At 37.4% G+C, this 24,779-nt stretch overlaps 1 protein-coding gene across 1 annotated transcript; it reads right to left on the bottom strand.

Moving 5' to 3' along the window:
* Window positions 1–567: 567 nt before the first annotated feature.
* Window positions 568–19,184, bottom strand: LOC119783828 (sperm acrosome membrane-associated protein 6). The gene is made up of 12 exons (XM_038285518.1): window positions 15,023–19,184; window positions 12,350–12,612; window positions 7,925–8,525; window positions 7,770–7,856; window positions 7,567–7,638; window positions 7,350–7,373; window positions 5,163–5,240; window positions 4,574–4,677; window positions 3,010–3,166; window positions 1,427–1,607; window positions 1,224–1,308; window positions 568–677 (listed from the first exon to the last, which is right to left on the bottom strand). The coding sequence occupies exons 3-11, from the start codon at window positions 8,136–8,138 to the stop codon at window positions 1,224–1,226; spliced, it is 1,002 nt and encodes a 333-aa protein (XP_038141446.1). The 5' UTR covers window positions 8,139–8,525; window positions 12,350–12,612; window positions 15,023–19,184; the 3' UTR covers window positions 568–677.
* Window positions 19,185–24,779: the final 5,595 nt, after the last annotated feature.

The following is a 24,779-nucleotide window of genomic DNA, read 5'->3' on the forward strand; positions in this document are numbered from 1 at the left end:
CGCTGACACTACGTGCAGCAGTTTCCTTTCAAAAAACTGTGTGAAACTTTCGAACTGGTTGTTTGGTTTGTTTTCTGGGTCCATCTGTTCTGATCATTACGATTATTATTCTGACACTCCTTCTTCCTGATGTGGACCACATAAAGGATAGTGAATTTGTTCAAGCAATGTATAACTCAAACGGTTGAGCCCATGAATCAATTTCTTTCTTCTCCATAACTATAGGACTTAATAGATATCAAGCCTAAATGAAAGCAGTCAATAAAAGTAATGTTAATAGCTAAGATGGAAGAAGAAGGCTTACATTGCTCTGTCCAGTCAGTCAATAGACATTATGAGATTGGCTAAAACTAACAGCTATGATGTTGAACCATCATACACTTTGATTTGTCAACTGTATTACACACTGACATGAATTCTTCTGTCAGTTCAGCATACGCTTCATGTTTTAGAGATCCAAATATGTAAATCTACCTTTTGGAGAAATTATATTTTTAACTAAGTTTCTTTCATCAGGAGAGAAATGTAAAAAAAAAAAAAAAAACTTGTCTGGAAGGAGGCAGGATTCAGACAACCAAAGTTAAGAAAAAAAATAAAATAAACTTTAACATATAGAAGAAGAGTTCTTTAATGGCTCCAACACAAATCTGGGCCTTTTCTTTTCTTCCAGTCAAAACCTGTAAGTGAATGAGAGGTATATAAGGGATTTTGTAGCATGGAACTTGCCAAGCTCTCTTTAATGTATTAAAGCTAAAATGTGTTAAACCTTTTAAGAATAACAAAATGGTACAAAAAAAAAAAAAAAAAACATGATACACATACTTACAGAAGCACTGAGCCAGGTGGTACTCCACCACTGACCGTGGAGTATATTAATGACAAAACATATTGAAACCTGTCAGACAGATCAGGTTTAAACCCACCTAGCAGTGTTCACTTGATCCTTATTGCTTGTTCAAAGCTCTCTATGAGAACATTGGGCCGTATGCAAGAAATAATTTGCCTAAACAGGTACAGGTTCTTCATGAGTTGCTGTCATATGTACATATGCTTTGTGTCAATTTGTTTAAATGTTGAATAAAAAGGTCTACCCTGACCTCTAGTGGAGAGAAGAGTTTAACATATATGTTCACATTTATGAAAGACATAATGCCTTTAGTGAGTATCCTGACATTTTTGTTCATTCTTATTACAGTTGATTCATTTCTTTATGCTTTTCATACCTATGACATTTCAAATTCAAAGTGATCATCGTCATCTGCATCTCCCTCATTATGGTCTTCCTCTGATGAAGACCAGTACAGTACCCTGAAACAGCCAATGACAAAAATGCAATATAAAATACAAGAAAAAAAAATGCATGCTCTGGTTATAAAACATTACAAAAAAAAGCTATTCTGTGTGAAAATAAAAAATCTTTATTCACCCCAGGGTGAGGAACAGCAGCAGCAGTGAAGTGGTTAAACAGGTGGTGAGAAGAACGAGGAGGAGGGGGAGAAAGGAGCGCGGAGCAGCACCAGGCGCAGTGAGTAACTGCCCTCCTGGGAGCAGAGACAGGTCAAATATCTCCTGCAGCTCTGTGTGGCCTGCCACAAGCTGGGGGGTCACTTAAAGACACAGAGAGAAGAAAATGATACAGTAAAAAACACTTACAGGAGTGTTAGAGTAGCAAAATAATGTTATAGCAGCTGTTACGGCAAAAGTATTCACACACCCAAAATATTCCCACAATTTGTCATATTACAGTCACAAAGGTCAGTGTCCATCTCTGCATATTTAAGAGAAAATATCATTGCGCTGTTGGAATGTATTTATATGCAGGCAGGGAAAGACAAGCTTTGCAGCACTGAGAAGTAGATAGATGGAAGACATTTCTAGAAGAAAACTTTTTAGAGGCTGTAAATCAGTTGAAGCAAGCTAAAACAACAACAACCCCAAAATAGGCCTAGAGCCACAATGGAAATCCAATGCAAAATCTATGAGAAGAATTGAACATTGTAGTTCACATGCATTCTTTCTGGGGTTGAGTTTTTTCAGTTACTTGTTCTGCAAAGATTTTAGAAAGATACACCAAAATACTTTACAGGTAAAGAAAAAGAAAACCTATGTTTGGTTTTTCTTCCAGCTTACTACACTTTGTGTCACCTGGTCAATAAAATCCCAATAACATCCTTTGACATCTGTGGTTATGTTCAGGTAAAACGTCCAATTACTAAATATCTGTTTACTTTTGCAGAGCTGATCATCATTTCTTTTTCAAAAGTTGTATTTAACATGTTTTATATATTCATGTACAATATTAGTAAAAAGTCTTGAGTCTAAACGCCCCCCCCCCCCCCCCCCCATGCTTCTGATGTTTGTGCCTTCAGAATTTTCATAAAACATGTTTCTAAATATTGTTAAATTATTTTCCATACCTAATTGTTTTTCGAAAACTGTTTTCTGGTTTATTAAACAAAACGTCCATACATAGAAAATGCTTCAGAATAAAGGATGTTTAATTGTTACACAATAGTCAACTTAGCAAAAAAAAAAAAAGAAATTTATATTAACACATTAGATAGAAGATTATTACATATACATAATGTGTTCTTGTTTATTTTGGTAAATTCTGATTTAAATAAAATGTAAGAACTGAAGGAAAAATGTGCTAGCTAAGTATAATTGAAATCACGGATGATCAACTATAAGCAGAGACTGCTGCCTAAAGTCCAAGATGGAATTTTAAACACGGTCAGAAAACCTGAAACACTATTGATCATTTAGACTTTGAGGGAATTTTAAGAAAAGATTTCAAACTTCAGGAAACCTTATTCAATTTTAAGTTTTTTCTATTTTTTTATTTCAAGCTTTTTTCAAATTTTACATGATAAAGGTATTGGGACTGAGTCTATATTGTTTTACCAAACTGTCCCCAGCCACAGTTAACATAAACGTCTAAGTTTAACATAAGCGTCATAAGTTTCTATTCTGTTTCTTGAAAAGTGGCAGCTGTGGTGAGGTGGTTACCTGTAATGTAGAAGTAGATCCTGACAATAGAGCGACTGCCTGAGTAAATCTCACACTGGTAGGTGCCCTGATGCTGCAGGCTAGTTGATGGAATGGAGTAAAGTCTGTCTACACCTGCAGTCACCTCTATAAACTGGTCCATTTCCTGTGTTTTGATCTGCAAAGGAAGAAAATGTTGACCACTTTATCAACAGGAGTTGCTTCTGCAAAGAAAGATGCAGCAGCAGATTTCTTTTTGGAAAATAAAGGATAATGCTGAGAGAACTGAAGTTCAAAGTGACTAAACAAATAAAATGGGAAAAGTCCTTTTCTTCCAAATTGCATTTTCAGCTTGCCATGTTAAGATAATTCAGTTTTACCTTTGAGTTAATATCTAATAAGATATGGAAGTGAAGTTTTTCTTATTGGGAGTGGCTAATATTAACTATTCGTTTCAGGCCCAGTATGGATAAAAACTCTCTCCCCACATTTGTGATTCAGTAAGGAGAACACAGGATAAGCACAACAAAAGATATAAATAGAATAATAAAAAACTTCTGTCCACTGTCTCTTTTTTTTTTTTTTGGAGGGTTTATTGTTTTTATCACTTTTAGTGTTTGGTTGACTTGTGCTTCTGCTTGTCTCCATGTCTTTTCTTGATAATTTTTCTTATTCATATGTTTGTCATGAAAACTGCTTTGAAATTATTTTTATAAGCTATCTTTGTAAAATCTTTATAATTCACATAAACTGTTGCTTTTGATAGATTATTTTTATTTGTTATATTGTAGTTAGATCTATGAATAGTGTATTCCTTTTAAAAAGCTCATATGTATTGTTATCATTATTATTTACATCCTTTGCAGATTTGGATTTGAAATAACTATGAGACATCTAAAACAAGATAAACAAAGTTACAGATGTATTGATGAAAAGATTTCCTCATAAAGGAAAAATCTTCACTGGTTATGTAGCTATCATCCACTGCTTATAATTTCTAAACATATTCCCCTGGTAGATTTGATCAGCTTCAAGACTTCAGATATAGAAGGCCTCCCCGCCATTACCCTAATTATTATGTCCTCGACAGAAGGTCTGCTAGATTCAATTCAGGGCTGCAGCTGGCTTGTACCAAAAATGTGATATTATAACAAATCAGAACAAAGACTAATTATCTTTAAATCTGCCTCGGTTATAAATTATTTTGAGCTCACTATTGTGTTTTGTAAATAAGTCACATTAAACTTGTTGTAATCCTTTGTAGTAATATGGCATTTATTTCTTCTGATTTCACATTTTGAATAGTTTTTTTTTTTTCCCCCTTCTGGTGGATTTTGTAACTTTTAAGTTTGCTTCACATTTTAAGAAGTAAATCCTATCCAAAAAAGTTCTAACACATTAATTTATATACATGTTTCAGAGTATTTTGTTGCTGTCTCTTGGAATCCTTAGTATACTATTTTGGACAAAAAGCTGATAGTATGAATTATTTATGATTATAGTACATGATCCCAAAAAAGATGTTTAGCTAATCTTTCCAAAGCACATCTATTGAACTTCACAGTCTGTTATATTTTTAACATACCTCTTCTGCAAACCTCCAGATCACCTCAATATCACTTGGTAGGTCAAATGCCACATCACACCACATTTGGGCCTTGTGGTTCTCCATTACTTCAATTTCTTCAACTGAAATAAACATACAGCCGCCCACATGCACACAGACAGACGCACGCACACAGATAAGATTCAGAGAAGGCAGCGCTTGCAGTCTGAGCCTTCCTTAATGATAATACTTAAGCCTAGTCTCTGAGGAGTGCAGCAAAAGTGATGATATGCTAAACATCGGCTGAGCTGTACAGGGGTGATATGAACACCACGGTGTGTGGGAGTCAGCTGTCACCCCATATAAAGAAGTCATCGACTTAAAGCGAACCTTGAGGGCTCTGCGCAAAAAGATATAATGTATGGAAATAAAACCTTTCCACCGTCTCATTTTCAAATCCTGACTTTTTTTCTTTTTTTTTTTGCTGAGAGCATTTGAAGGATCAAACACGGAGCATTTCGGGGATCAGGACTTATGAGGGGAATATAAGGCCTGTCAAGTGTGGATTAGCACATCTTCTTTAGCTGTGATGTAACAAAATCGGTCGCCTGTAAAATGATGTGCTCACCTGGACAGTCGAGTGGGAATTCACAGGAGTCGTATTGGCAGGTGATGCAGTTGTACACAGCACCTGCATTCTGGAAACCTAATGGGAGCATAAAACCAGCATTAAAGGTATGGTTCTAGATTTCTAAAGTGAGGTTTCATTAAAAAGGTATTAAGGCTGAAGAGATAAATCTCTTGACGTCTTTATTTAGGATAAATCCAGCTAGTCTAAAGCTCACAGTTAGCGTGAAACAATTTAATCATATCTAGAAAACATCAAATATATATATATTTTTTTTGTAAACATTTATGAACCTCTTGATCACTATCAGATTTGCATTGGACAGTTATTTAAACTAAAGAATATAAAATGTGTGAAAAAGAAAATAAAATGGTGTGTGTAGAGGTGGAGCAAAGAAATGTTCACAGGGTGACCAGGAAAGGAACAATGTGTGCTGAAGAAGGCAATGGGTCAACATATACTAAACACACAGTACTCACAGGAAAATGAGCAAGCATAATGTCTGTATTTTCAAAAGAAATCACTGAATAAATCACTGAAGACAGGTTAGATTTTAATGTTTTTTTTGTCTCTTATGATATAGAAGACTCCTACTTAACTTGAAGACATTACTTTTATCCATGTCTGATAATACAATAACAATTTTCTAGAATAAAAAAAAGCATAAATTCTGTGATTGTCATCTATGTCATCATCAATATGTTAGTATGTTAATGTGAATAATAAATCACTCTATTTTTTTTCTGGGATTATGGTTATTATACTAACAATTAGGAGTATCACTGCCGCCATCCTCTGTGTCAGAGGGGAACTGCTTGGATAAAAGGTGGTGAATTATGTCTATGCAGGAACAACTAATAATCTGCTGATTGGCTGAGGAGACCAACACCTAGCTCTGCCAACACCTGCTTAAAAAAGCAGCTGATCCCGAATACTATCTTTTGTGTCCTACTTCCTGCTCCTAGTGTAGCTGCTGTCCCTTTACTTTTCCTTGGGTCAACAGTAAGAACAATCTCCAGGGTAGGAAAGGAACTCTGGACTTATGTGCTAAATCTGAATGACACACGCATAGATCATGATTGTCAAATTGGGAATAGAGGGTTCCAGAAAAGAAATACAAAAAATAAAAGATACCCCAAAGTAAAACTGACACCTGAAGCTCTACCTTTGCATTGGGTTAGAAAGAGTTCACGTGAATAAATAATTTAATCTTGTTAAACTTCAAGAGGTGGTCTGTGCCTAGACAACCTGTCATGCAAAGGATTGTGGGCAGTCGTCGGTGGTGGAAGATTCTACTTTAAGTCTCTGTAGGCTGGCAGCTGTGTCATTCTTTCCATTTTCAGATAATGCATTGAACAGCATGTAGTAGAGCTGGAACATACGGTCTTAATCTTATCACAATATTTAGTGGCAATATTCTGATAACGATAAGCTTGATGATAAAAACACTCTTAATCGGTTCTTTGAAGTCGTTCTTTGGTAACTGCTTATCTGTAGCTATAGATGCATGCCAAAGCCAACATTGGAAAAAATAGAAAAATTTTAATCAATTTTTTCAGGCAACCAGCTACATAAAGAAGTGTAATTTATTTTACCAAACACCCCTCAGTAACGGCCTTTAACCATATTCTTTGACTTTGCCAATCCCCAGATAGAAGAAAGAGGAAAAACATGACAAAATCTAATTCACAATTCACCCTTTTCTGTCATCACTAAATCTGATTTATGATTTAGACCATAAATCTACATTATAATCATGGCTAGAAATGTATTACAACACCGTTTAACGATGCGATAAACGCCCATCCCTAGTATGCAGGGAGTATTAGATGGGATATATTTTACAGCCCAACTTTGCTCTAAACGTCTCCAAAATGTTATCCTTGACCTTGTCTGGTGAGCTCATGGTTCATCATGAGCTCACCAGAAAGGTTATATTCTGTTTGTTTGTTTAAAAACAGCACATTATCTCTATTTTTTTAAATGTAATTATCTTCTACTTTGTTCTATTTTGTTGTAAAACTACTAACAAATCATGAAGTTTACGGCTGTCATGCAACAGAAGGTGAAAATGCCCGAGGTATATAAATGATTTTAAAAGACACTGCATGCCTCTAAAGTAGGGGAAGGATTTTATTTACCAGGTTGAGTTCATTAAAGAGACAAAAGAATGAAGGATGCACTCACCACATGGAGGAAAGCAGCCAGAAACTGTGGAAAGAACGAAACATTTTACAATTTGACTTAATGCGTGTGCAGCACTGCTTTCAACATTATTTAAAAGCTGTAATTACGTAAGTAGATTATCACAGAGAGATTAAAGAGATCAGAGAGGGAGTGGTGATGATCTGGTGTGAATTTCAGATGAAAAGATGAAGGAAACGTGTAAGAGACCATGTCTCACCTCTAGGCAGTTTGGAGGCAGCTGCAATGAAATTGTCTGCTGCTGTCTGCAACCTCCTCTCGTACACAGTGTCTGATAGATGGAGGAGGATATTTGGCTGAAAACATCTAGGTGAATTGGATGCTTTAGGGCATCATTTCTGAAATGTGCCATTTCTGGACCTTAACTCATTTACTGTCTGCTGGAGCAGGTGTTTTATTTACCCATATTCAGGTTTTGGTCAAACTCCTCCACTATGGGCAAAATCTCTGCCTCTAGGATCTCCTTCAGCTTGATGTCGAAGCCTTCACCTGGACAGGGACACACATCACAGCATTGCTTTGGTGGAAATTAATGATATAGAGAGTATGTCCCATACCCACTCTCCCAGCCTCTATCACTGTCTGGTTGGTGTTAAATATGCGGTCCAGCTTCCTGAAGCATTCGTCCATGTTTCTGACGTTGGTGTTTGTCAGAACGTGACCCCAGCACAGCCGAAGACTCTCCTCGACGTCGATGAAGCAGTCATAGCAGCTCAAAGAGGGGCAAATCAGCAAACAAACACTTGCCAGCCACACAATAGCCCTGCACATTTTCAATTGGAGCTCAAAATGTAACTAAATGTTTGTTTTTATTCAAACCTGGGTTCCATGGTGACAAAACGGGACAGCATTCTAATTTTTCTGGTTGCAGACATTTGCAGACAGAACCTTCTGTTCTTCTCTCCATTCTATTGTTTCTAGTCCCCATTTCCTGCTGCCTCAATGCACCAGTTTTACTGCAGAGCACAGAGATGGCGTGAGCTGAGGAGGGAGGTGGCGCAGATGAGGAGGAGAGGGGCAGATAAAAAGGGAGTTGAACGCTCACGTACGTGTCAAGAAAAAGTGAGAAGGGTATCAGCGAGAAAAATCAGAGAAAATATTTGAATTTTAATTTATGTCCAGATTTATGGAAAGTGACAGATGAACAGTCAGGCCCAGCTGGAGGAGAAAGAAGAACAAAAGATAAAGAAAATTAATGGGAGAGATGAAAATAACATATTCTTCATGTTAAAGTTCAGACGGTGTTAAAGAGAGAAGAAAGTGATGAAACAAACAGCAGAGTGGGGGTGGTAGTCAGATCAGACGAGTGACAGACAGAAATAAACGAAGAGGGAGTAGGACTACAAATCAACTCCACTACCTCATCGCTGCCTGTATCCCCCACTTGCGTCCTTATCCCTCCACACCCCCCATCCTTTTCCCCAATACCTCCTCCTAGTGCATCTCCATGGTAACCAGACAGGGTGCCTAATACATGAACTTAATATATTTCCAGTGGCGGGGTGAGCTGGGTACTAATGCATTCATCTGTCTCAGCACAGACAGGCCAATCAATAACAAGCAAGAGTGTTCTCCAGGACCGCCAAAGTCTGATTGTTAGTCAGATGGCTGAACACAGAAACCCCCAAATAAACTGGAGTGCATTTGTGTGAGTTTATCTGACATTTAGCTAATTCCTCTCATTCAATCGATACAAAAGTTGATTGGTTTCTAATTTTCCTAATTTTAACGAATTTATTGGATAATTTTTTTGATGGAAGCAGTACTGCTCCTCCCATAGCAGAGTCAAGACAGCAAATATACATCCTCTGGATGTGTAAAGTTGTGGGTTTTCTATATGTCTACACCAGTGGTGTCAAACTTTAATCTTCCTGGGTTGATGTTCTGCAACTTTCAGTGTTTTCCTTGCCCTACACATTTGAATCAATTGGCTGCACTGTCTCATTAGCATGCAGTCTGGTTCTACAGAGCTCTGCTAATGAGCTATATGTCAGTAGGATGTGTTGAAGGACACCTCCATAAGTTACAGTACACCAACCCCTGAGGACTAGAGTTTAAGACCACCGTTCCAGTGTAAGGAAAACTATGAAATAAAAAGATCTTTTCTGAAGAAAAGATTTAAAAGGTCCAAATTTGACAAAAAAACACACATCGAGCTTTGCCAGGAAAACACAGCTACAATGAAATATAGTGGTGGCAGAATCTGATGTGAGTTTCTTCTATTCAAACTTTCTTAAATCATGAGTTCTGACCCCAACCCTTTGGATTAAAAATAGGATAGTCAATAGAAAAAATATATTAGTGACAGTAAAAAATCCCTTTGATAGAGTTCAACTGAAAAGGTCTTTAGCTCGGATAAAAGTGGAGAACTTTAAAGCTAGATTGTGGAGAAATATTGGAGAAGTGGAACACTGCTCTGCTCCCAAAGAAGGCTAAAAGTAGAAATGAAATCAAAACGTGCTTCAACAAAATGTTATTTTACATCAGAATATTTATCAAAGTTTTTTAACTTAATATATACTTACTATTTTATCATGATTTTTGTACACTTTGGAGATCTATTGTAGATTAAATTTGATGATGCATTTAGACTACAGAAGTGGGCAGTGATCCATTTCATATCATTTACATGTTGACAATTTTAAAGCTCTTTTTTAAAGGGAGATGTTTAAATAATTCATAGGCACACATGTACGCAAAAAAAAAACAACAACTTTATTTGAGATTTATTAGCATAGAAAAAAATGTAACCATTCTTAAGACTGAAGAAAACTTGAGCTTCATCTCCAAAGTTGAAATATATGGACGGGGTCACAACCCTCGGCTGTCTTCCCATTGGCCCCCAATCAGAGGCCATAACACAAAGGCAGCCAATAGGTTGGCCCCCTGTGAGCGTCTGAGGCTGAAGAAAATGTAGTCTTCCTCATCTTGCACAGTCGAAAGACTCTTGATAGTAGCATGATAAACTTCGAAACAATCTGCTGATTGGACCCGTGGTGATACTGCACTGTTTGATCCTTCCTTTTGGCTAAAACAGATGACTTTTCATGGAGGAGAGGAAATATGATTTAAGTGTTAAATATTTCTACATTTTGCAAAACGCTGAAACTGAATGCAGCCCTGTTCCCGAGGACCTCACCTGTGACCTGCTTTAACCTCACAGGTTAAGGGTCTCAGGGACAGAGGGGCATACTGTAAAATGAATTAAAAAAAAACCCAAGAGGTTTTAAAATACAGCTGCTTAGTGTGGGAAAAAAAAAGAAAAAACAGAGACAAAATCAAAGATCTTAATGGAAATACCCGCAGAGCCGCAGCACTGAGACAAAGACATGACCTCATCTGACATTTGGATTCTGCTGCAGCACCGGCCTGGTCTCCTGCTTCGTGCGGATCAGAAATTAACCCGAAATGGTCCAATTAAAGCTGCTGCATAAACACCAACATTAACCCTTCCACACTAATCATTTGTTTTGCATTGCAGCAAATCAGACGTGAAGACCATTTTTCAAAGCAGGGTGACAATCTCTTTAATGAATCAATTAAATTCACAACAAAGGCATTAATCGAATAGAAACATTATCTTTAAAATGTTGGTAAATATAATGAACATCTGGAGCATGATTTATTACGCAAATTCACAGTTTAATAGGTTTTCTTAGTCCAGGAAGTTGCTTAAATGTAAAAGACATCAAATAAAGAACAGGCAAAGATACAATCTGATATAATAAATCACAACTGAAAAGTACATTTTTCAAAGATGCAAAACTAGCCTCATTTTAAACTTTAATGAACCTTTACACTTGTCACCTACTATATAATATCTGCGGAAACATGTCAAGTGTTTTTATATATATATATACATTGAAAATATATTTGTTTTAATGAAAGCTATAGAAGGCACTGCATGTTGCATTTTTCATGATGCTTCAAATTGCAGCTGCTAAACCATTAACTGAATTAAAAAGTTGGGGACTTTTTATTTGGAAAACAAATAACAAAAAAGGGAATATCTCAGTGATTTCTTATGGTGTAGTAAAACCATTGCATTAGTTTCCATTGATGAAAGAAATAACGGATGGCGTAGAAACATTTGAAGATGATGCCACCCACTGGCAGACAGACGGAAGCACATGGACAGACTGCTGAAGACTGCATATGTTCAAAGGCGTTGGGGAGTGGGGGGGTTATGAGCGAAACCATTACTTTACATGCTAAATCCATCAAGTAACCATGTTTTATTTTATTTTATTTTATTTATTTTTCACTTTACACAACACATGAGGAGAAGTTAACTGCAACAGTTTATATATTCTACATCATATTCTACATCAAATCAAACTACTGAACATGACTTCCATGCTTTATGAAACAGCTGTAGTTCATAAGCTTGCAGGCCAAGATTTGGGAATGCATAGGTGGGATTTTGAAGGGCTTCCTTTGTTAATGTTGCATGTGTGCAGCACAGCAGCTGCATGGAGCACACCACAGGGGATAGAAGGCATTTGTCACAACTGCCCTGATGGTGCATTTACTTTCTTTTTAAATATTTACAATAAATTTTATCAAACAATAAAAAATAAAAAAAATTGAAAGTGCAAAGATCAACTTGCAGATACTCATCGTTTCTGCAATGATGAATGAACAGAATACATATCGAACCGTAACATCTGCCAATACTGAAACATCAAATCTATTCTATTATATTACGCAGTCATTTCTTTTGGAAGAAAAGGTGCAAAGTTAGCTTTAAACAGACCAACTGCAGCTTGGACACTATAATTACTGACAACAAGTGAATTGCAAACAATTGCTTACAGAATTTAGTAATTTCATGCATATTGAATCAAATTACTTGTTAGATTACTGTCAGTGGCTTTACATGCATTAGCAGTGAGAAAAAAAGTTGCAGATAAAAAAAAAAAAATGTTCCAATTATCTGCATTATCCTTCTTAATGAGAAAGCAAATAAAACAAGTATTCACCTCAGAGTCAGCCTCTTCCTTTCCTTTCTCTCACAGCCAGAGTGATTCTGTTTCTCCTCTCAGCTCCCTCCCCTTCTCGTCTCTCTCTCTCTCTTTCTCTCTCCGCTTGATGGTCTCTGTCGGGGCCAGACAGGGAGCCCAGCAGCAGGTAGGTTGCAGACAATAGTTTTGATTCCATTATTCTGCTCTCTACCTACCTGACAATGTCTTCGTGGCGCTTCACCTTTTGTGTCTGCAGGGCTGTTGTCACCAAACGTGCTTTCCTGCAAATGGGAGAAAAATTAAAAGAAGGAAAGAGGATGGGCTGGGGGGGCTCACTCAGTTGTGTGCTCATGAAAGCACCCATGTGCCTTCAAATCTCTCTCTCTTTTTCACTCTCTAGTCACCATCCTCTCATTTCCCCTCTTTTTTTCCTCCCTCGTGTCTCTGCAACCCAAGTACCCCCACCGCCCCCCGCCCAAGAAGGCACACACACAGACAGATACGCTCCAGTCTGTGAGCTGTGTTTGTAAAAGTGCGGGAGATGGAAAGAGAGAGTGCAGCGAGTGCATGTGTGTGCGCTTGCAAGTGTGCAAGTAGGAAAGAGGGGAGATGTGTGTGTAAAGAGGGGGGAGGAGGGGAGGATGGGGGGGGGGGTGAGAGGAGCAGCTACAGCACCGAGTGAGGATGGAGGGGGAGGGTCAGAATCTCTAATAGGATGTGAATTGAGAGAAAATATGAAGCCTGGGAGTCTCATGAACCTGAGAGGCTGACATTACTGCCTCCTTTCCATGTGTACACCAATCACACCGTCAACAAATTGATCATGGGATTTATGGTGCAGCTCCAGTGCCGCCGCAAATTGCAGCTGGAGTGACATCAAACACATTAAATAAACCCATCACTGGAAGCTTTGCCAATTAGAAAATGTGTCTTAATCACGCCGCTAGTCATCAGGGGCGAGACAAAATACAATAAATTCTGCTCAGAAGCCTGTGACTTTTTAACCAACCCTGCAACTTTACAGCCTTTCTTTGTGTTGCACACACCTACAAAGGAGTTGCAACACTTTTTTTTTGTTTGCATTTTTAATGTTTCAATACTTGCTGCTCGATCTGCGCCCATGTCCAAAGGCGGTATGACTGCAATATCAGCGAGGACGGAGAGCCGTGCTTGTGTTTGCTGGATAACAGAATCATACAGCCCCAAGGGGGGATTCAGAAATGAAAGGAAATCTAATTTGGTGCCAGTGATTGGCTGTCTGTTGAGCGAGCTGGAGCGTAAACACTACAGCTGATGGCTAAGCGTCATTACGGCCCTGAAGTGTTCAGACCGTGTTGTATGATCGAACACACTGCCGTCGTCTGATACAAGAAAATAGTAGGAACTGGTGAAGCCTTTTTCTTGAAACAGGAGAAGGTATAACCTGTGACGTGATGGAGAGCTGCTAACACTCAAGCTAACAAAGGCAATTAAGGAGGGTATAAAATTAGTTAGATTATCCATGCTTAATAATGTAACTCCCATAGATTATAACAATATAAGGGGATGATATACTTAAATATTTTTTGACAGACTTTAAGAGCTTTAAGACAAGTTCAAACAAAGATAATGATCTTGTCATGTAGTAACCGTTAACTTTATCAGACCACTGGGTTTAAAATGGGATAGACCAACATAAGCTGCACAATAGTATAATGAACAGACATAAGTGAACAAACAGCATCAAGATCAAAGAGCGCAGCAGGATGAAATGGTGGAGAAGTTTAAAGGGTTAGCTAACAAAATAAAAAGCTTTGGAAATAGTACAGAACAACTGCAGATCTACCAGAGCTTGTCTGAACACCTGAACACATGGACTGCACAAATCAGAGAAGTCGTGATGTTCACTGTGGGTAAACTGTAGAAATCTAAAGCTCATGTGGCCCTAGCTATCGTTAATAGAAAGCCATTAGATCTCCTATTTAAAGTTTGCTGCAACTCCTCTACAGGTAACAGTAAATATTTGGACAAAGGTTCTCTGGTAAAAGACAAACACGGAACTTTTTATCAAATATGTAAAAGACTGTGTGGAAGAAAGTTAACATCAAACACAGCATCCCCACCTTAACATAAGGGGTTGATGGCATCATGCTATCAGGGGAATTTTCTGGAAAAAGGAAATGAGAAGCTAGGAATATAGACAGACCTTAAGGCGATCCTGATGGAAGATCTATTCAGTTTCCATTCAGTTTATTTATATAGCTCCAATTCACAACAGATGACATCTCAAGGCACTTCACAGAGACAATCAGATCATACAGTCAGATTGGTTCTACGTTTTTTATCTAAGGAAAACCAGCTGATAGCATCGACTCATTGACTTGAAGGCAATCCCTCACACCAAGCATGTTTGTAGCGACAGTAGAGAGAAAAAACTCTTTTTAACAGGGAGAAACCTCCAGCAGAGCCAGGCTCAGTGTGAGCGGCAATCTGCTCAAGTTTCAAGGAGACAGAAGCAGAATACATTAGATTGGTCACTTCCAAGGAAACTGAGTCAGAGCTGCACCTAAATTATGATAATAAAAGCCTGTTTGTCTGCTAGAATGGGTACGTCAAAGCCCAAACTTAAGTCCAACTGAAAACTTGTGGTGAGAATATGTAGAACACAGAGCAAGAATCGTACTGTTTTTGTGAAAAGAAATACAGACATACCTCAAAAAACTGCAACATCACTGCAACATTTCTGGTTCAACAAAGTGCTCAGTCAAGGCATCAACTGCAAAGACACATATTCACATTAGGTGTCTAAACAACAAAAAATATCATAAAACCATGGATTATTTCATTTACTTTCCCAATTATCAGCTATTTATGGTCCAGCACATTAAAATAAAGTTCTTGGTTGTGACAAAATGTGGATAAACCCATGGGATAAAAATGCCTTTGCAAAGCTCTGTTTACCACAGAAATCTGTCAGGGGTTCTGTTGGATTATGGAAAAGCTTGATAATGCTATACCTACCGAATAATCATAATACATCCACTGTCTGTATCCTAGCATTTTTTTTACCTAGGCAGCATTTTACGCTTTGATCCTGCTATGAACAGTTGTCTTTTTCAACACTCTGATGCAACAAAAGCCTTTGAGGAGCATCTTCATCTCTACAGTCATACTGTAAAACCATGGCACTCCAATTTGCATAGGAAATAACAACCTGAATGTGTTTACAGTATCTGCTGGTGTGCTTTGAGTGTTCTCCTCTGCATGAGCTCCTGATGCACATATCCTTTTGTTTGCTCCTGCTTTGTTGCCACAAGACAAACTCCTGCATGTTTACAGCACATATATGCGATTTGTGTTGTTTGCAGACTGGAGTGTGCAGTTGTTACTGGTCCTCCTGGTCACAATGGAGCACCTCTCTCCAAGATGCGTGATATCTGGGGCGCCATTTTGCTGCAAGGCTGAGGGAAAAAAGCAGTACTCTTTGGCTCAAGCAGCCTTCGAACCTGAGTGACAAAAGCCGAATGTCACAGACAGGTGTGTGAGTGAGTGTGTGTGTGCCTGTGGCTGTACTCTGCAGTACTGCTGAGAGACAAAGCACTGGAGGTTCTCCACGGGGATGACATCACCAGTCTGGGAGGGTGTCTGCCTCATCTGTCTCAGGACTGGGATGCTCCAGTTCGCTGTTGCATCCCAGGAGGTTCTGCACAGTGCTTAATATTGTTACTCTGCTGCTCATCATCACACCTGTTTCTGTCAATTGCTATAGCAAGAACTGCCGTTTGCCAGGTCTGTGTGAGCAGACGCCTAGAAGAAACACGGTGGCGTTTTTTATTAAATGGCATTTTTTTATCCTTCTCAAAGGATGATTGCATGATATCTGCTCACATATATACGCAGTATGCACAATCTGTAAAACAAAACAAGCCGAGCACATCAAAGAAGCGAGTAGAAAACAATAAAGCTTTCCTCCCTGAGACCTTTTCACTTGCCTGATGTTTAGCTGTCTGTTCTGGCAGGAGAATAGCCTTGTGTGCTGGTAATAAAGAACACCACAACTAGCGGTGCAGACTCAGCAGATTTTAGATATATGCCCTCTTTTTTTCACCCTTCCACGCAGGGAGGAGAACTAGCTGTAATGCACTGCAGATGGCTGCTGTTCGAGGCACCAGCCTGACATGCTGAGATGAGGTGGTGAAGTAGTAAAAAGAAAATAGAGCAATAGTGTGTAAATGATGACATTAAAGTAGAAGTAGCATGTTTAATGTAGAGAAAACAGAGCTTCTCTAACAGTTGCTGTAGTGTTTAGCAAAGCACTGACCTCCAAATCATTCACATATGATTTATGACTTATAATTTTAAGCTATATTTGCCAGCTGTGAGTCATAAAATCTATGGTCATTAGTTTAAGTACATTGTGTGTCATCATATTTCTAATCAATTATTTCTCTGATATCAACCTCCAGTTAATGGCCTATTAATGCTTTCACTTAAATAAAAAAATGTATAGCTTTTTGAGCAAATGACAAGTCTGCGTTAAATAAGGCACACTTCTCTGATGTTTAAGCATTATAGAAGTTTGAAGAATCACCCAGTTTAAAAGAGGAAAGCAAAATCAGAATACTATTAACTACCAGAATCAAACCTTCAGTCTTGACTAGACTGGACCTGTGACTGGTCAGCAGAATTTCAAAAATCCAATCTCCCTTCTATTACCTAAAGTCCACCATGTTGTGGAAAGTTTTGGGATCGATGGTGGTTTATTAAGATGAAATGTTAGCTATTTCTAGGAGCAGTGGGAGTCTGATCATAAAGGGAAAATGTTAATGATCAAGGAAGCCACATTAAGGATAAAGATCTACATAGCCAGTATAAAATATATACACAACACAATGTTGTCTTGTTGTCTGTCATTAAATCAAGCTCAGCCTTTTTTCACTTTTTAGGACAAATAATTAGTCTAAAAGACCTATTTGTGCCTAAGCTTTATCTTTATGGTATATGCACTTCTTTTTTTATTCACTTTTGTGGTTTACTGGTCCTTTCTGCTGCAAATGCCTGCACAGCATGGGGCTGCCATCTTATTAACAATTTGGGTGATGTTTTAAGGCTGTCAAGGTTCCTGTTTTCCCTACTAATTTAATAACAGGCATCATGGTCGAACACAATGAGCTAAATTACACCACAAAACATTTTCAAAACATCTGGGCTTGTATCTTAAATGGTCTAACTCTGTAATAATTTTCTGTATAAATATTAAGTTAACTTTGTGAATAATTATTAATGCTATTTTATAACAACTGTTTTCTCTTATAGACAGTGGGGCGTCACATTTACTGCAAGTATATACAATGAGACACTGCACAGTGTAGGAAGACTAGATAAAAATATGTTGATTATTAAATTCTTTAAGCCAAATTGAAATATTGAAAAGTGTTGTAGGCTTAGAGGTTTAAAGAAATCTGTAAGACATAGTCAAAAAATTAAGTTTTTAAATTATTTGGATCTGATTTTGTTGTACAGTTCCCTGATAGGATGTGTGGTGCTATTAATCTCATAGAACATCATTTATCTTTTTTGATGAAATGAGAATATACTGCATTAAAGATGTATACTGAGTGATCAAACCCTTATTTACAGAAGTTCATTTAAACAAAACACAAATATTCTTAATAAAGCTAACTTATAAGTTTAGTAATAATAGCACTTCTCATCAACAGACCTGATTCATTTGATCAGTTTAATGGCTGCTCACCTTTGACATTCACTTAACTCGTTGTTTGCCAGGAGGAAGAAAATGAAGCCAAACAACATCATCTGTTCCACAACACATAAGATCAACTTTCTAGACTTTTCTTCAATATTTTGTTTTCTTCTACTAAATATCTTTACTTTTTGTTGCAGTTTTCATAAATATTTAATGCAAATTTGTGTTTGTTTTTTGTTTAATTATGAACAATCTGAGTTCTTGCTTTTTAAAAATTATTCTATTAGTTAACATGCATGTAATTTTCTGCTGCTATACAAAGAGCTTTTGCTTTATTTCTGGGACTATGCTTACATGAATATCTCAAATGCATTATTATCTCAATATTACTGTATAAATATGTATAGACTGCAATAAAATGTTCACTAATAATAATTAGAGTACCACCATTAGAGGCTCTTTTTTATGTATGTGGTGAACTAGTCAAGTTATAACAAAAACTACAAATTTCCCTAAATGCAAAAACTCTGGATAATGACCACAAACAACTGCATCATTAAAACCCATTTTTTCCCCATACCTAGAAAAAATAATCAGTATTTGGGGTCAAGGTTTGCCAGGAACCTTTAAAAGAAAGTAAGAAAAAAAAAGAAACCTTAATTTATCACAGGTAAAATCTCTATTGTGACTTTAACAAAAATATTTTATGGGATGTTCCAGGTTTTCTACAAATAACCTGTAGAATTTCAATAATGCTTGGACTTTTTTAACCTTATGAGTATTGTTTTTATCATCATCATTATTTTATTATTATAACCCGTTATTATTATTCACATTATGGCTTGTTCAAATGTGACACTAGTTCCTGGTTCTGATTATACAGTGAGGCCTCCATCAGGAGACGAATCATGTAGATCAAGAACCTACATTTAAATCAGGCACAGGTGGAACACTGAAGGAACACTGAGAGGATCAGAGGTGCTGAAGATGGATAAAAGTCCATGGTTCAATCAAATGAAGAGAGAGAAGAGCAGATAAAACATTATGATTGTATTAATTGCTTTTTAAAAGTCCTCAGGGTACATTCTGGACTAACTCATTTACAAATATACTTAACTCATGTCTGAATGTCAAAACGATGCTCATTTATTTGTTGTTTTTTTTTTTTGCAGCAGCAGTAGAAGTCACTGATTACTGCACACCAGCAGCAAATACATCCAGCTGCCACACATACAGAAACTAGCCAAATAATCTAATTCAAGCTCACAGGGAGGAGACTTTAGAAGGACTCGTTATTAAACCTGGAGAGGATAAAAGCTGTTGGAGTCCAAGAAGTACAGATGTGAAGCATCAGGAAAGTGAGGATAGGGGAGAGTAAGAAAACATACTTACCTCTCTGCTGGGTCACTGCGGTCGGTGTAACGAGTGACTCCGCAGGGAAAGCTAGAAGGTTGTACAGTTATCTCCGTGCTGTTTATTATGCGAAACCATACAACCAACTACCTCACGCTGCAGAGCCCAGATTGTGAAGCTGCTCTCCAGACAAGATCTTCATCAGCAGGACGTAGGTGTCTGTGAACTGCATCTCTGCACCTGTCTGCCTCCCGTCCTCCAGACAACCAATTACCTCATGTCCCCTCATACTTTTCCCTTAGTAGCACCACACTGTTGACACCTAGCTTGCTATATAATTGAGTAAGTTTTGAAGGTGACTATTCTTAACTCAAAGGGTTTGATAGCTTTAATCTGTATTTTGTTTTTCATTGGTAAAAAAAAAATATTTATTTGAAAACCCAATTAATTGGTTGTAGGTCATGAAAAACTAAAAAAAGATTTTAAAAAACAACAAAGTAAACAAAAAAAGTTAATCTACACATAACAAATGAATCACTTTGAAGAAAAATAAAATCATACAAGAGTTAATAAAAAGGAAAAAAAATAATGACTAAAAATAAGAATAATAAAAATTAAAATAAAGGATCACATGAAATAAAAATAAACTTAATTAGGGAAGCATATTTTTTTTCTAATTATAACCACATAAATCATTAAAAAAAAAGTTAAACAAACAATAATAGAAAATGTAGTCATTTCGATTATTTTTGGCAGATTTAGAAACATGAACATACAGAAATAACCCTGCTTAGATTACTGCATTGATTCCAAAGTTGTGAGAAACAGAAACCCTTCCTGAATATTGTACTTTCAAAATAAAACAAAAAGAGACAACTTACATAATCAAAACTCCTTACACAAGGATGGAACCCTGAAAGTTGTTTTTTATGTCTAAAAAGCTTCTTATACCAGTATGAGCACTACAAAGGCTCACGTATGAATAATTCCTTTAAAACCTTAGGAGTTGGCGCCCTCTACTGGTAACTAAACAAACTCCAGTTTACCTTAATATTCTATATTTATCCAATCTATTATTTCAGTGCTGTTAGACTCAGCATTAGACAAATGACAAAGACAAGTCTCGTCTTCACGCTCTTAATTCAGGTGTAAACAAATATCTTTACTCAGAAAGATCCTAATTAAGCTGACATTAATCTCCTGCGGTGAAACCTCCCAATCATCCTGAGTTCTGTGAAATCACTGCAGCTCAAGTTCCACTAAATAACTGACAGGTTTTCATATGAGTTAAAAACCATCTGCCATCTGTCATCACCATCGGCTCCGCTGTCAGTTGTGACATCTTAATCTGGGTGACTTCTGCTTCACGGTCGATGAAGAGTCCCCCCCTCTCCTCCTCCAGCACCCATCCGTGTCCAAAATGATGATGAATTTCAGAACCCCCAAACCTTTTTGGCTCCCTCTCTCCTCTCAGAATGTATAACTGCGGTTCTCTCTCTGCAGGACGGCTGGCAGCCTGGTACATTCCAACAGCTACAAGCCAGGAGTGTTAAGTTACTCCCAGCACTGATTCAGACATATCTAGGGCAAGATGATATGCTGTCTGGATGCCAGTGAGAGAATTCAGTGTTCACAGCAGAAAAACAGATTCTAGTAAAATATATGATAGACTTGTAAAGGCTTTACTTTGGATCCCTATGAAATTATTCTGCTAGCCTACACTTAAAAAAATCTTAGACCCAACAAAGTAATTATTAAAAGTAGAGAAAGGAAGAAAAATACAATGAAATTCTAAAAAAGCATTGTTAGCTTGACGCTTTGATGTCTCAAATAGTTTTTCACAGGATGTAATGTTTCAACTGTGTCTGAATTGGTTTTCTATTGCTTTTGCTGAATTAATCGTGATTTTTTAAAATAGATCAAATCACTAAAGATGTCAGTCAGCATCTATTTGAAGGTTTAGCTAAATTTAATGTCGTTTTAGATTAATTCGGGATCCCAAGCTTAAAACATAATATTCTACAACAACAAATAGAATTTTAAAAGACCAAACACAGTTTAAGGTCCATGAATGTATATTTTGAAAAAAAAACAAAAAATTATGTATAACACTTTTTAGGGATTAGGACCAACTTATGTTAAGACAAGCTGGTTAACTGCAACATAAACAGATCAAACCTGGATTTATTTAGTACACTGCTAAAAGAAGAACATTTTAAAAATGTTTAATTTTTCACCAGAAGCAGAAAAAGTAAATGGAATGTGCTGAAGCAGCGGCCACTGTTGAGGTGAATTTCTTACATCATCATCCCTCACTTTCTCTGCGGCTAAATTATTTTACACATATCTGCATTTCTTCTAACCTGCATTCTTTCACCCCTTCATTCCTCCTCCCTCTACTCATTCAGTCATTCCTTTCCCGCCTCTTACCCTTTCAACCATGCCCTCCCCCCCGCCCTCCCCTTGGCATATGAACGGTTGGTCGGGTTTTTAATTCCCTGCTATTTAACCCCCCCATCTGTAGAATATATTTTTAAAAAGAAATCATACAGAAATGCAGTGTAATTGAGCCAATGTCAGCTATCCCTCAATCTTCCTCCCACTTTGCCTTGAAGCACAACTACATGGACCATGAAAAACTACCACAGCATGAAAAATATCCAAAAGGCCGTTCCTAAACTGGGCAGCGTCACTGCAAGTTCAAAATTCTTCTCATGCTCCATCACTGTCCTTGAAACGTTACAGAGGCGCAGACTGCTGTGACACTTTTAAAGTACTGTTCTGTGGGATTTTCTGGTAAACACCAGAGCACTAATTTTCTATCAGGGTGGCGTAGACTTTAAACTAAACATCATGTACCTCTGGGAAAATGGAAAACTCTTGTCCTTTCAAGGCTGGATTTTTATGCATCGGTTCTCAGATTTAAATATCAATATGTAACCACTGCTATTGCTTTGCATTTGAATAAAACATGCAACATCTCTGACTAGGGGGTTACATCAATGTTGCAATGTTTTTTAATGTTACAGGGTGCAGCCACGGTCTGCTGAAAAATGTATGCATCCTTTTTTCCCCACCTAGGTGAAAGCAATTCTCTGTCCTGCGGTAATCCGCCTCGGTCGACACCAAACTCGCCGTACGAGATGGCAAAATGAATGTTGCCATGGGAACCATGTGCCTGGCAACTTGGAGAACCTGGCAACTCGCCAAACTGTTGCCATGGCACAGCTGTCAGTTTACGCAGGCAAGGATTGGTGTGTGAGTGGCCTTTTGTAACGCCGCCCTTTCAAAGATTCCAATCAAACACAAGCTTGAAGAATGTGCCTGATGTGGCACTAAAGGCTGGGGGTGTTTAAAGTAGGGATTGGGTGCATAAGGGGGGAACAAATAACCTTGGAAGGGCATCCGCTGTTGGTACGTTGTCAAAGGTTACTAATTATTTTCATCTCCTTTGCTTCAACATTTCACAAGCTGCATCAGAGAAGCTTACTACATGATTAATACCTACATGGTTGCGTTAGTTGCAAAACACTTGGATGAAATAATTTCTGGTCAATTAATTCAAGGATAAAACATTGTATTTAGAATGAAGGCCCAGAGCCCCTCAGAAATATGGCAATCTATTATAAATATAGTCTAAAATTAGCAGCCTGTGCTGGTTTGTAAGTAAGCTTTTTAGTGCAGCACTAATTGGATCATCAATTTAAACTAAATATTGAGAATAAACTAAACCATGATTACTGCTTTAGCGTAATTACTTATTATGGTTCATTTTTTTTTGTGCATTGCACTGTAATGTATTACCAAAGTCAAACAGCATTTGCTTTTCCCTACAAATATGTAGAGACAAGGATAAATAATCCATACTGAGCACGATACGTATATTTTTACTTTTCATTTTTTTGACGTTTTAAAACAAAAAATCAAAAATATATGATAAAGAAGTTGACAGAAATGAAAAAGAAAATAACAATAAAAGAAGAACTTATGACTGTTATGAGATTCTCTGCGTGTGATAACATTGAGTTCATATAAAGGCTTTCATTTAAAACAAATATATTAAAAAAATATGTATAATCTAATTGCTGAAAACTAAACCAAACTTAGCATCAGCTGTGCAGAATTTGTTGTGTGTTTTGAACTGGTTGCACAGTTTGAGGTTATCTGGGATCTTAGAAAAAATTGTTCATTGTGAAAGAATCTTAGACCGTGTGCTGTAATATGTGATGGACTAACTAAGCGGAGGCAGTGCTCTGCCTCTGGGCTAAAGATGAGAAATATCCATTACTGTCAGAAATCACAGGAGTAAATTTTGTGTTTAGACTCCTATCTCAAATAGTTTACACCATTTTCCTTTATTTTGGCCTGCCATGAGTGTTCCTACCAGTTTTCCTTCCTTTCTTCAGCGTTTTTTACTTTTTAAGCATCAGACTTCAGCATAAACTTTTGGCACATTTATAGTCAGAAATAAAGGCCCTACCTTTCTAAAATAATTCTGCTCCAGCAACCAATGGTGCAATCTGTTCTATGAAAAGAGTAACTGCATCATACTAAGCTTGCAGGACAACATGCCCACCTCTTGAAGGATTTTTGTTTTAACTGGAGAGCATAATATTAGCTGTTTATTTGGTTATTTGCGAGAGAAGTAAGGGAAACTTTTTAAAGCCACTCATCTAATCCAACGTCATCGAGCAGCAAGAGGCGGGTAAAAACCTGTGAAGTGTTACTCTATGGTTCACACTGCCTTGGAAATCTCAATAAAATCCGTCCTTTTGTCCAGCATCCCATCAAACGTACTTGAAGACAGAGGAACTGTTACCTCTGTATACCTCAATAGAATGAACTCGTCTATTTTAATCTTCCTGTGGTTTCTCTTCTACATTTCTGGTTTCTATAGAAGACTAAAAATATCAATGTAAGAGGGAAAGAACATTGTCTGCACACCACAATAAGCCTTTAACTGCTAACAAAGGACGCCATGTAGGGATTTAAACTGGAAAACGCTACGCATTCACACAGTCCTTACGGTTGCAAGTTCAATAAAAGGCAGGAAAAAAGGGATGGGGAAATCAACATGCAAAAAACTGCTACCCCAATCTGTTGCTGCACACAGTTGGTCAGCTGGCTGAAAGGAGAATCCAGCACTTTTCTCTTAGTTGCAAGATAGACAACTTTGCTCCTGAAAGTACAGGGAGTAGCTGTGGAAATTGCCATTCTTTGTTATTTCTAAAGTTTTTTTTTTTTTTTTTTACTGTAGAAGAAAAGCTGTACGCTGCATTGCTGTAAACTGGCTTAACGTAGGAAGGGTATCCAATGAGCAGGATGAAAAATTAATAAGCTAATATCAGATAGTTAGTAATGATGAAAAACACAATGTATGTGGGAAGCAGTGGGAAGGATTGTTGTTTT

The sequence above is a fragment of the Cyprinodon tularosa genome, unplaced genomic scaffold, assembly GCF_016077235.1.
Source record: "Cyprinodon tularosa strain WSP-4 unplaced genomic scaffold, ASM1607723v1 ctg210, whole genome shotgun sequence".
In the NCBI taxonomy this organism is placed as follows: Eukaryota; Metazoa; Chordata; class Actinopteri; order Cyprinodontiformes; family Cyprinodontidae; genus Cyprinodon; species Cyprinodon tularosa.